The sequence below is a fragment of the Mastomys coucha genome, unplaced genomic scaffold (genome assembly GCF_008632895.1).
Source record: "Mastomys coucha isolate ucsf_1 unplaced genomic scaffold, UCSF_Mcou_1 pScaffold9, whole genome shotgun sequence".
Classification (NCBI taxonomy): Eukaryota; Metazoa; Chordata; class Mammalia; order Rodentia; family Muridae; genus Mastomys; species Mastomys coucha.
Window position 1 is genome coordinate 53,521,647 of NW_022196915.1, and position 11,937 is coordinate 53,533,583.

Here is an 11,937-nt window from a genome sequence, read left to right on the forward strand (position 1 = left end):
GGCCTTTGCTGCTTCTCCAGCTCCCATCCCTGCCTCGTTGGCTGCTTGTCTGTCATGTGGCTGACCTCATGCCAGCTTAACTCACACAACGTGGTCTTTTCTCTTTCTCTCATCTTTCTCTCTCCTTCCTCCAGGCAATGTACCTGCCATTGGGTTTTTTCTTTTAAACTCTGTTAAAATGGTCCTGGAGCTTCAAATAAAAAAGTAAGAATTTGGGGGGTCAAAGGTGTTAGGAGGGTGACTTCCATGTTAGGAGGGTGACTTCCATGTTAGGAGGGTGACTTCCATGTTAGGAAGGTGACTTCCATGTTAGGAGGGTGACTTCCATGTTAGGAAGGTGACTTCCATGTTAGGAAGGTGACTTCCATGTTAGGAAGTTTTCCATGTTAGGAGGGTGACTTCCATGTTAGGAAGGTGACTTCCATGTTAGGAGGGTGACTTCCATGTTAGGAAGGTGACTTCCATGTTAGAAAGGTGACTTCCATGTTAGGAGGGTGACTTCCATGTTAGGAGGGTGACTTCCATGTTAGGAGGGTGACTTCCATGTTAGGAGGGTGACTTCCATGTTAGAAAGGTGACTTCCATGTTAGGAGGGTGACTTCCATGTTAGGAAGTTTTCCATGTTAGGAGGGTGACTTCCATGTTAGGAGGGTGATTTCCATGTTAGGAAGGTGACTTCCATGTTAGGAAGGTGACTTCCATGTTAGAAAGGTGATTTCCATGTTAGGAGGATGACTTCCATGTTAGGAGGGTGACTTCCATGTTAGGAGGGTGACTTCCATGTTAGGAGGGTGACTTCCATGTTAGGAAGGTGATTTCCATGTTAGGAAGGTGACTTCCATGTTAGGAGGGTGACTTCCATGTTAGGAAGGTGACTTCCATGTTAGGAAGTTTACCATGTTAGGAAGGTGACTTCCATGTTAGGAAGTTTTCCATGTTAGGAAGGTGACTTTCATGTTAGGAAGGTGACTTCCATGTTAGGAGGGTGACTTCCATGTTAGGAAGGTGACTTCCATGTTAGGAAGTCTTCCACGTTAGGTTAGTCATCTTAGTCCAATATGCATGGGACAGATTTTCAAAATATTAGAATTCAAAGTTTACATGAATTGCCCAAGGTCACAGGTAGTCTGTGACAAGCTGGCTTCCCATTCTAGAGCCTTTTGTAGCACCTCCGTGGAGGTCACCCCTATCTGTTCCCATGCCTAGAGATTTGTGTTTTGACTCACAGCCTTTCTGACTCTGAACCTCTAAGAACAAAGTTAATAAAAACTTCCTCACAAATCAAGACACGGTAATAGCAAAGAGTGATTCTTAGGATCTAATCCATAGCTAAACTAAAGGGGGCGCAGGAAAACCAGTGGTTCAGCTCTATTCCTTAAGCCCACCCCCAAAACTCCTGTGGGTAGGAGTCCTGGAGCACCCCAAGTCAAATGAAGACCCCTCTGACCTCCCTGTGAACCCTTCACCCCAATTCCTAGGACTCTGTGAAGCAGACAAGGCTCTTCATGTTGTCTCAGGTTTGACAACTCATCACCTCCTGAGCTAGCCTCATTCTTCCAGGTTTGTGTGATATGTTTGCCTCAAAGCTCCAAAGACAAACCCTACTGCTTCACTGGGCTTTGGAGGACCAATTACTCCTTGACACCAGTCCCTCAAGCCAGTGATCTCTAGGAAGCTGTTAACCAAGAAGCCACCCCAGAGGAAAGCCACAAATAACCTCCCATAAAGGTTTATGCTCCCCATGCTGGGCTAAGGCCCCCACAATCAGTATGAGCTGAAGTCCCAAGTGCCCACCCACCCGCTTGCTTGAGGAAGACTTTGGGTTAAAACAAACCATGACCTACCGTGGTCCTTCACCAGAGCTTCCATTTCCTCCTGGATGCCCTTGTGCCACTCAGTGATGTCCACATGCAGCGAATAGTCACAGCAGGACTTGCTGTCGGCCCACTCCCTCCACTGATCAAAGGCAGCCAAGAGGCTTGTTCCAGGTTCAGGAACGACATGGTCAACTAGGAGGAAACAGACATTTGCCATCCATCATCGTAAGAAACTCACGAGCAGGTGCTCACCCACTTGAACCCTGAACTGAGCCCCCTGGGTTCCCACTGGAGACAGGGATCTCTCCAACAATGTCTAGGAATGCACTTAAACCAACTGAGTACCCAACAGGGACAAACTTGGCACTGGACAGCCAGCAAGTGAAACCACGCATGAACTACTCAGATCCGATTTATCTGAGACCTGGGGCACATTCCGAGGACAACGAGTCCTTATGGACAACGGCAGTGTCAGAGGGCCAGCTAGAGGAGCCAAACCCTTCTTTGTGCTGCTAGCTGCTGGGAGACGCCCCAGTAGACAGCAGGGCCTTGGTGAGTGGAGCCATGAACGATAGGCCTTTCTAAAACACCCAGCAGACCCAATCATTCCTGGCCACTCAGGTTTCTCCTGTGTAATTCCACTCCATAATTGAAGGACAATCTTTCATCTTAAGGATTCAAAGCATTTTGAAGCTGAGCTTGCTGTAATATTATTACTAAGGCAGGCTGATACTTTGAGCAAACGACCATGAACTCAGGCTGTACAGTTTGTTCCCGGGCTCCAGCGGTCACGCGCAGGTGCCCTTGGGTACATTACTCTGCCGCCCTAAAGGGGATTGTATTTCCTTCAGACTCTGTGATGAAGATCACACATAGACAGGAAGTCTATCAACCTTCCATTGCCCCTCAATCTAAATCCTCCAGTGCCTTCCTCCCACATTGCAGATACCGACTAAAGTCCCCAACAAGCTCTGTGAGATCCTGGCTGACCTCCACAACATGACCCTGTGCAGTCTCTGCCTTGTCCTCTATCTGCAGGCCATCTGTCAGTCATTACATCAGGCTAGTTCCTCTACCCCAGGGCCTTTGCACATGCTATTATCTCTCAGAGGTTCCCTGGAGGGTTCTTGCCCGGCTTCCTTGATGACATGAGGTTTTGCTGAACTACTGTCACCTATCTTCTGCAGGCATGTACGTACACACACCGCGCGCATGCACACACACACAGAGGAAAGCACTAAAATTAGTTGTCCAAGACTCAATCAAATTCATTCAATAATAAGGAAAAAGAGCTCAGGGCTCTGGTCATCTAAAGCCAGGAGCTTTTCCTCCAAAATGAAACATTCGATTTCCTACACTCAGAATCAAAACTTGCAGATGCAACTAAGTTGTAATCAGTTTAACTTGACTTCATACACATCAGAGATACAATCATGAGGTACAGCAGTTACCCTTGCCTGATCATTATCAATTACATACATGTATTAAATGTCACACTGCACCCTATAAGTCCACATCATTACTAGATGGCAATGAAAATAAATGTGTTTTAAAACATGCTTCTAGTTGGGCAGTGGTGGCACACGCCTTTAATCCCAGCACTTGAGCGGCAGAGGCAGGCAGATTTCTGAGTTTGAGGCCAGCCTGGTCTACAGAGTGAGTTCCAGGACAGCCAGAGCTACACAGAGAACCTTGTCACGAAAAACAAAAAACAAAAACAAAAAAACAAAACAAAACAAAAAAAAACCATGCTTCTAAGTTCTTTTGAGAGAGTTCTTTTCGCACTGTTCACTCACTGGGATCTTCTCAGGCACAGGCATAAAGAGCCATCTACGCAATGAAAGGGATCCACAGCTACCTAGTATCTAGAACATGGTGTCAGCTGATAACAGCTTTAGTAAAATGCTTCGCTAGAAAGAAACTCTGTCAAGACAATTCCAATTTTCCTCCCTAATCTATGTTCCCTATTCCGCCCCAACTACAAAAACATCACTTTGTTAGCAGCAAACACTCTAGACTGTCTGTGGCTATAGCTGGCCTCACCTCTCACTCTCCTCCAACCCCTGCTCCCAGGCGGCCACACAGACCATGTAAGACCCTTGATCTGCAGCTGCAGCACCTGGCACATCTGCCAGGAAGGGCAGACTCAAGCACCTCCCCTGAGCCCAGCTAGATGCGACCCTGGCAGATGTCTCCAGTGTCCTTCCTACTCTCTGTCCCCAGCATGGTCTTACTTCTTTGACTCACCCCGTTCCTGCCCACCCCTCGATCCTTGCTCAGGCAGTGCCCCTCACTCATATCCATGCCCTTGGCTCTTTACCTGGCACCACATCCCCACCAAGCTCATGAGGCTCTCACCATCTTGGGTCTCACTACCATCTGCAAAAAGTTCTGAGCAACACACACCCAGTCACACAGACACACACAGGCACACACAGGCACACAGACACACTCAGGCACACCCAGACACACACAGGCACACAGACACACACACAGGCACACACATAGACACACACAGGCACACACATAGACAGACACACAGACACACACACACACAATACAATCGAAAGCTCCTCAGAGGAGGGTCAGTGTCCAGATACAGAAGAAGCTCAATGCATGCCCTGTGAAATCATTCCTTGGCACTCAAACTTCACTTTTTATTCAGTTGAAAATGTAAATGGGGTTCAGGTATACCCTCAGTATCTGTGAGCAACATTCTCTAACACCCCTAGGATACCAAAATCCATAGATACCCAAGGCCCTTGCATACATTTTGGCATAGCATGTGCATCCCTCTACATCCATCTGTATACTTTTGTAGGGAGGCTGGGAATTGACCCCAGGATCCCAGCATGCTACACCTGGGCTCCACTCCAGACCCTCTCCCTACGCCTTGTACCCTCTCTATCTTGTTTGCTTGCAGTACCCGGTGCAGTGCCACATAGCACTCCACCTGAGTGGACCTGCTCTTAGCACTAACATTAAGACCTGAGTGGACCTGCTCTTAGCACTAACATTAAGACCTGAGTGGACCTGCTCTTAGTACTAACATTAAGACCTGAGTGGACCTGCTCTTAGTACTAACATTAAGACCTGAGTGGACCTGCTCTTAGTACTAACATTAAGACCAATGTCAACTTTCGCATCTTGAAACTTTCCAGAAGTGTTTTCCAAACGTTTTCTATTTGTGGTTTGGCTGAACCCAGAATTAACTAAATCCACAGATGCAGAATCCTGGGATCCAATGAGTCAACTATGCTCTCCTGGTAACAGGGTCAGCTTTCCCATGCAACCCAGAGGGCTGCCATGAAGCCTGGAGACCCTCCTGCCCCACCCTGCTGGACAAGGAATGTTCCATCCACCGGCAACATGGGGCATAAAGGAAAACTGCCTTCTTCAAAGCTGACTTTGCTAAAATAGAAATATTTTAAGTAAAGTTAATATCACATCTACACAATTACCATCACTAGCCTCCCTCAAATCAACCAACTCAATCTGGTACATTTTCATTACATCTTTTTTCTATTGTATTTTATTCTATTTCCTTAATTATAGTCTATCTCTTTTCCAAAAGCATAATGGTGATTTTTTTAAAAAAAAAAAGATACCCAAGCTAGTCCTGGCTGACAAATCTGTAATCCCAGCATGTAGGCGTTAAAGATAGGATGAGGATAGTTTGAGGCTAGCCTGGGCTATATAGTGAGTAAGTCAACCAGAGACACACAGTGACACCCTGCCTAAAAAAATACAAGTGAACAACAATGAAACCTTAAAATACAAGAAGATCCCATCAAACGGAAACAAGAGAAATAGATGACTAGAAGAAAGGGGAAAAAAAATGGTGGACCACAAAATGAAATCAAGAACAAAGCTGCATGTTACATAAATGCATATGTATTCATATGTACATATGTACAGACCTGTATAAATGCTTTGTTAGTACCGTAGGCATGCATGCATGCTTGCTTCTCTCTCTGTATGTATCTGTAGATAATATTTTGAAAGCCTCATCCATCAGCTAGACTTCACGTCAGGCCCACACCCAGGAAGCCTGACATCGTGCAGACCTCCTACCTTAGGGACCAACAAGCCAAGTCATTTCTCAAGAGGACACTGGACACAGCAGTGCTTAGTCTGGGGATAATAGTGCTCATCCCTGGGAGTAAGATGATTATTTTAAATATCTTAATATTGGATTGGATAAAATAATTTACACCTACACACTGAATGTTTTGATTTGCCCAGCTCACAGAATAAAGACTAAGCTCTGTCCCTAGAATGCTTCTTTTTTTATTCCATTCATCCTGTTAGTAAGAAACAGAGCTGCTCTGAGGTACCCTTCTTTAAGACTTATTTTCAGCTTATGTGTATGATGTTTTGCCTTCCATGGACGTCTGTGCACCACGTGCGTGCCTTGTGCCCACAGAGGCCAAAAGAGAGTACCAGACCCCCCTGGAACTGGAATTACAGGTGGCTGTGAGTCATCTTGTGTGTGCTGAGAATCAAACCCAGGTGCTCTACAAGAGCAGCAAGTGCTTGCTAACTGCTGAGCCATCTCTCCAACCCCCAGGACACCCTTTAAGATCGTATGTTTTAAGATTTGGTGGTAAAAGTTCCTGACCATTAAACACACACATATTCATATCCCTCCGACCCCAGTGCTGGACATCAATTGTTTCTTGCGCATGGTAGGCAAGACCTCTATGAACAATTGAATTACATGGTCCGGCCTCTAATATTTTTGAGAGAAAAACGTTACTTTCAGCAGCATACTTCTTTTTACGAGATCTGTCTGCTTTCTTTCTCTACCTAAGGAAGCTGAGAGTCCTGTGTAAGGTGCTCTGTGCAGGGCGCTTGCTCCTCAGGGCAGCTCAAGCAAGGAGCGGACTGTGGCTCAGCCCCCACTCACCCTTCCACAAGGCAGTAGGGACAGTGGTCAGGGACACCTTCAGACCAGTAACAGGATCCACAAAGGGACTCAGACAATGTGACGCCATGCTTCTCCAACCTCAAGGAATATGAGAAGTTCCTTAGGTGTACACACCCATCCTAGGCCACACCCCTTTCCCCTATTCTGGGATCGTGGGTCCAGGCAGTGACCTGGGGAAGGGAGTTTCTGATAAGCAGCCATTCCAAATCCGGCTGAGTGTAGACTGTTTTTCCATTTACCTCTCCTTCCACTTCCACCCACTCAGGCCTGTGAGGGGCCTGTTCATCAAACAATGGTAACGCCACCTTCAAAACACGACCAGGTTCCCTGGCTACAAGGCTAGGACCTCCTCCGTTCACATCTGAAGCCAGTCTCTGATTAGGGAGCCACGTGATGCCCAGCACTTTTGAGAGACAAACATGTTTTCTCTAAGCTAATGACACTTGCAAACGTGTCCCTGAAAGGCCTTCGTGAGCTTTCCCACCATTCTCCTTCCATGGAAGGTCTCCAGGGAAGAGCTGCTCCTCGGGAACAGGGCAGAAGGTCAGGATCACTTCCGGAGGGAGCGAGGGTCCTTACTGAAGATGCAATCCGGAAAGAATCACTCACAGATCATCTGTACGATGGATGACCTTCCGGGACTAGCTGGCCCTAGAAAGGCATAGCCACCCACCAGCAGTCAGCAATGGCAAGGGGGTGAACATCAGGGTCGAAGCACCCCAAGACTTGGGGGCCAGCTTCCTCTGGTGGCCTTCCTTGCAGTTGTTTTTTTGGGATTTCCTGGCTTCGTCTACTAAACAGGCACAAAGCTCCCCTCCAGGGAGAGCGGAGGAGGGAACATATGGGGCATGGGGAAATTATCTGTGAAGTGCCTTGCATATACTGGTTTTTCTTCCCTCCTCACAGCTTTGCCAGAGTCCCAGTCACCTGCCGAATGGCGAGCTAAGAGTATGCTCTGGAACCATGGCCTGAATCTGGACCCACTTTCAATGAAAATCCCAGGATTTCCAGAGAATAACTGACTACAAGTTGTCAGTTCTTAATTCTGAAAGCCCTAAATCCAAATGCTCCAGGGTCTGAAATAATCACGACATGTATGGAAAGTTCCACACCGATCTCATATTGCAGGCATGTTAAGGAATTGTACAGAATTGCTCTCAGGGGCCAGGGAGGGAGCTTGGCTGGTAGAAAGATTTCCTAACATGCTTATACCCCAGTACTGAAAAAAAATCTAGGTCCATAAACCCAGCATTTAGGACACAGAGGAAGCTGATGGATCAAAGCAAGTTGGAAGCCAGCCTGGGAAGCTAGCCTGGGATACAGGATACATGAAACTGTGTCTCAAAAAAAAAAAAAAAGAATGCCCTTGGACACTATATAAGGTCAATAATAAACATTACATAGGAATTTCATGTTTAGACCTTGGGCCCCATTTTTAAGATAACTCATTATGTATTATCTAAATACCTTACTCTGAAATTTGAAACCCTTCCGGTCCCAAGCACTTCAGATAAACGGTGCTGGACCTGTGGTATTGCCTATACTATTTCTATAAAAACTGTCAAAAGGATCCTACTTCTTTTGGGGAGCTTAACTGAGATATAATACAAAACTCGCCCAGTTAAGGGCACAACTCGATATTTTTAGAATATTCACATTTCTACACAAAAAGCATTACATCTAATTTTAAGAGACCTCCCCACAAAAAAAAGGGGGGAGGAGCATTAGCAGTCCTCCCCATCCCTTCCACTAATCTGATTCCTGCCGCTTCATGTAGAGCAGAAGTGTACGCAGCATGGTCTTCTGTGTCCCCTCAGCTGCTTGCAAGGACAGCCACTGCAGCGTGAGTCAGCACTTTAGTCCTCTTTAGGACCTGCAAATGGCTACCCCACACTTATACTTTAGGGATGTGGACAAAATCTTAAAGACACAAAGAAATAAACGGCAACTTGAAAACCCTGCATATAAAATCCCTTTGGAAGTTGCAGTATCTCAAAGACTCTGAAATTTTAACCTTTTCTTTTCCTTCTTTTTTTTTTTTTTTTTTTAAAGATCGTTGTAGGCTCAAATGCAGTTTTTATTTGTGTATTATATGGTGGTAGGGGTAGTGTGTGTTCACATGCGTATACTGGTAAGTGCGCATCCTTGTGTACACACATGTTGAGGTCAGAGATGTCTTGCTCAATCACCCCTCACTGAGGCAGGCTCTTCCACCTGAACCTAGAACTCACCAGTTTGGCTAGTAGAGCCAGCCAGCCAGCTTAATCCCAGGTGCTGGGATTAAGGGTGGGCCACCATGCTTACCTAACATTTACATGGATGCTGGCAACCCACACTCTTCACATGACAAGTACTTCACCCACTAGGCCATCTCCCTCAAGCCTTCACATGCAGTTTTTAAAAATGGTGCAGAAAGATGACTCACGCCCTTCACCCCACATCCAAGTCTGCACAATTCTCTGGCTTCCATTCCCATTTCTGACACACACTTAGAGGCGGTCTGAACAGCTGAAAAGTGGTGGCCCACTGCTACCTGGGACTCTGTACCTCCTCTCCTCTCCCCTGACCTTCATCTGCCTTCAGTCTCCCTCAGAGCCTTCTTGGTCCTAGCACTTGCTAGACAATGCAACTGAGGGATGGCTCCCTCTTCAGTATCAGGCAAAATCTACCCCATCCCCCAATAAACACCTTAAATGGGAGACACTGGTGATTGTCTCTGTCACACAAGAGTTCCCTGTCACAAGATACACAGAGCTGCTGGCCTCTGAAGTCCACCCCACTCATGCCTTCTCATGGGTTGGGCCTGGTGGGAGGAAGTGGCCCAATCCTTCCAAGCTGCAGGAAAATGACTCTAGGAGACCAACCAGAGATGGAAGTTGGGAGAAAGGCAGAAAGACGGTCAACACTGACAACTTGGTGATGTCCGATGCTAAAGCGCTTAGAAAGGCACCTCCAGCCTCTGCTCCTGTCCCAGATAAGCATGCACACTCACCACCTGGTTCAAGAAACACCCGCTGTCCTCTTCAGCAGTCACCAACAGTGAGGAAGGGACAATGAACCTGTTACAGTGTGACACCTCAGCTTGTACTTATTTCACAGCAATCCTACGGACTCATGAGCATCCTTCTATCTGAGCACATCGCAAAGTGATGTCATGTACCTTCCCTTGGTTGATACTCAGTGTAGGCAGGCAGGGTGAGTATATATGACCCTCCAATTACAGCAGGGGGACATGCAAGCCCCATTGCATATCTGCTATAGTAATTTGAATGAGAAATGCCTCATAGAAGCCCAGGTACACTTAGTCCTTAGTAGGTGTCACCACTTGGGGAGGTTTGGAACTAGGAGGTATGGCCTAGCTGAGGGATGTGGATCACTTTGACAGTTCTTAGTCTCACCTCATTTCTACACTCTCTCTACTTCCTGCATGGAAGGGTGGAAATGTCTTCTCTCTCTTTCTCTCTCTCTCTCTCTCTCTCTCTCTCTCTCTCTCTCTCTCTCTCTCTCTCTCTCTCCCTCTGTCTCTCTCTCTGTCTCTCTCTGCCTCTGTCTCTCTGTCTCTGTCTCTCTGTCTCTGTCTCTCTCTCTGTCTCTCTCTCTGTCTCTCTCTCTCTCTCTCTGTCTCTCTCTCTCTCTCTCTCTCTCTCTCTCTGCCTCTTGCCCCAGCAGCCTGCTGCCACACCTTCCCACTGCCACTCTGTTTCTGAACTGTAAGCCAAAACAAATTCCTTCTTCCATAAGTTGCTTTGGTCACGGGGAGTTATCATACAACAGAATGATAATCCATGCAAACTGGGAGTGTGAAGCAGCCCACCCTCTTCCAGCCTCCAGCCACAGACATCTGTGCTGCAGAGCAGTTGCCCATTCCCACACCCTGTGGGCCTCCCAAGCACATGCAGGTTCACTGAAGCACACAGCTCTAAATGGAGCCCCAGGGTCATAAGGCAAATACCCCCTTGTGTGGGTGAACATCGATTCGGGGACATCGTGATAAGAGCTTATCAAGTGGCAGTCCCTCATACCATTTCCTCCGTGCAGCTCACCCATGCTCCTGGTAACATAGATCAAAGGCCAATCTAATGAAATCGGTGGGCTGTATAATAAAGGGTCATTTATAACATGCAAATCCCTTAAAGAATGATGAGCCAAATGATGAACAGTAATTCCATGACTCATCAAAAGCAAATCCAGAGAGGGTGAGAGAAGACACAGAGCGGGCGGGGTAAGAGCCCTTAGGCCATCTGCAGACAGCAGGAGGTCAGGATCCGAGGAGCTGGTCCTCTATACTCAACTACCAGGCATGGCCAAGCATGGGAAGAAAGGGTCCAGAGTGACCTTCTCCACTAGGGCTTGGTGGCTTGCGCTCATTCACTCAAAGGTTGAAGATGGTTCGGGTACTATCTGAAAGTTTTATCAAATCATGGTAGTTTAAATGGCAATGCCCCCAATTGGCTCATATATTTGAATGCTTGATCCGTAGTTGGTGGAACTGTTTGGGAAGGATTGGTGTAGCCTGTTGGACAAGGAGTGTCACCATAGGGATGGGCTTTAAGGTTTCAAAAGTCACACCATCCCCAGTTAGTACTTGAGCTCCCTCCCTTCCCCTTCCTTGCCCTCTCTCGCTGCCTCATGGCTTTGGATCAGATGTAAGCTCTCAGGTACAGCTCCTGTGGCTGTCTGCCTGTTCCCATGCTCCCCACCATGATGACAAATGACTAGCTCACTGACAGTGTAAGCAAGCCTTCAATTAAATGCTTTCTTTTATTTGTTTGTTTGTTTTTCGAGACAGGGTTTCTCTGTGTAGCCCTGGCTGTCCTGGAACTCACTCTGTAGTCCAGGCTGGCCTCAAACTCAGAAATCCGCCTGCCTCATGCTTTCTTTTATAAGACGCATTGGCCATGGTGTCTCTTCACAGCAACAGAACTATGACTAAGGCAAGCCACATGGCTGGATCAATGGGCAAAGTGAGCAACATGCTTACTGTACAAGTATGAGGACTGGAGTCCAGCACCCACTAAAATGCAAGCATGTGATGTAACCCCAGTACAGCAGCAGACACGTCCCTGCAACTTGCTGACCAGCTTGTCTAGTTAAAACAGTGAATCCCAGGTTCAATGAGAGACCACTTCATAAACACACACTCAACACACACACATGCACACACACATGCACACACACGCACACACACAC

General features: G+C 47.0%; 1 protein-coding gene across 2 annotated transcripts in view; it reads right to left on the minus strand.

Moving 5' to 3' along the window:
- The window catches only part of Dpysl2 (dihydropyrimidinase like 2), a 104,316-nt gene that overhangs the window by 27,999 nt on the left and 64,380 nt on the right, over nucleotides 1-11,937 (minus strand). For both annotated transcript variants that reach the window (XM_031362662.1, XM_031362663.1), the window contains exon 4: nucleotides 1,845-2,009. In XM_031362662.1, coding sequence (XP_031218522.1) covers nucleotides 1,845-2,009 — 165 coding nt within the window. The remainder of the gene's footprint in view (nucleotides 1-1,844; nucleotides 2,010-11,937) is intronic.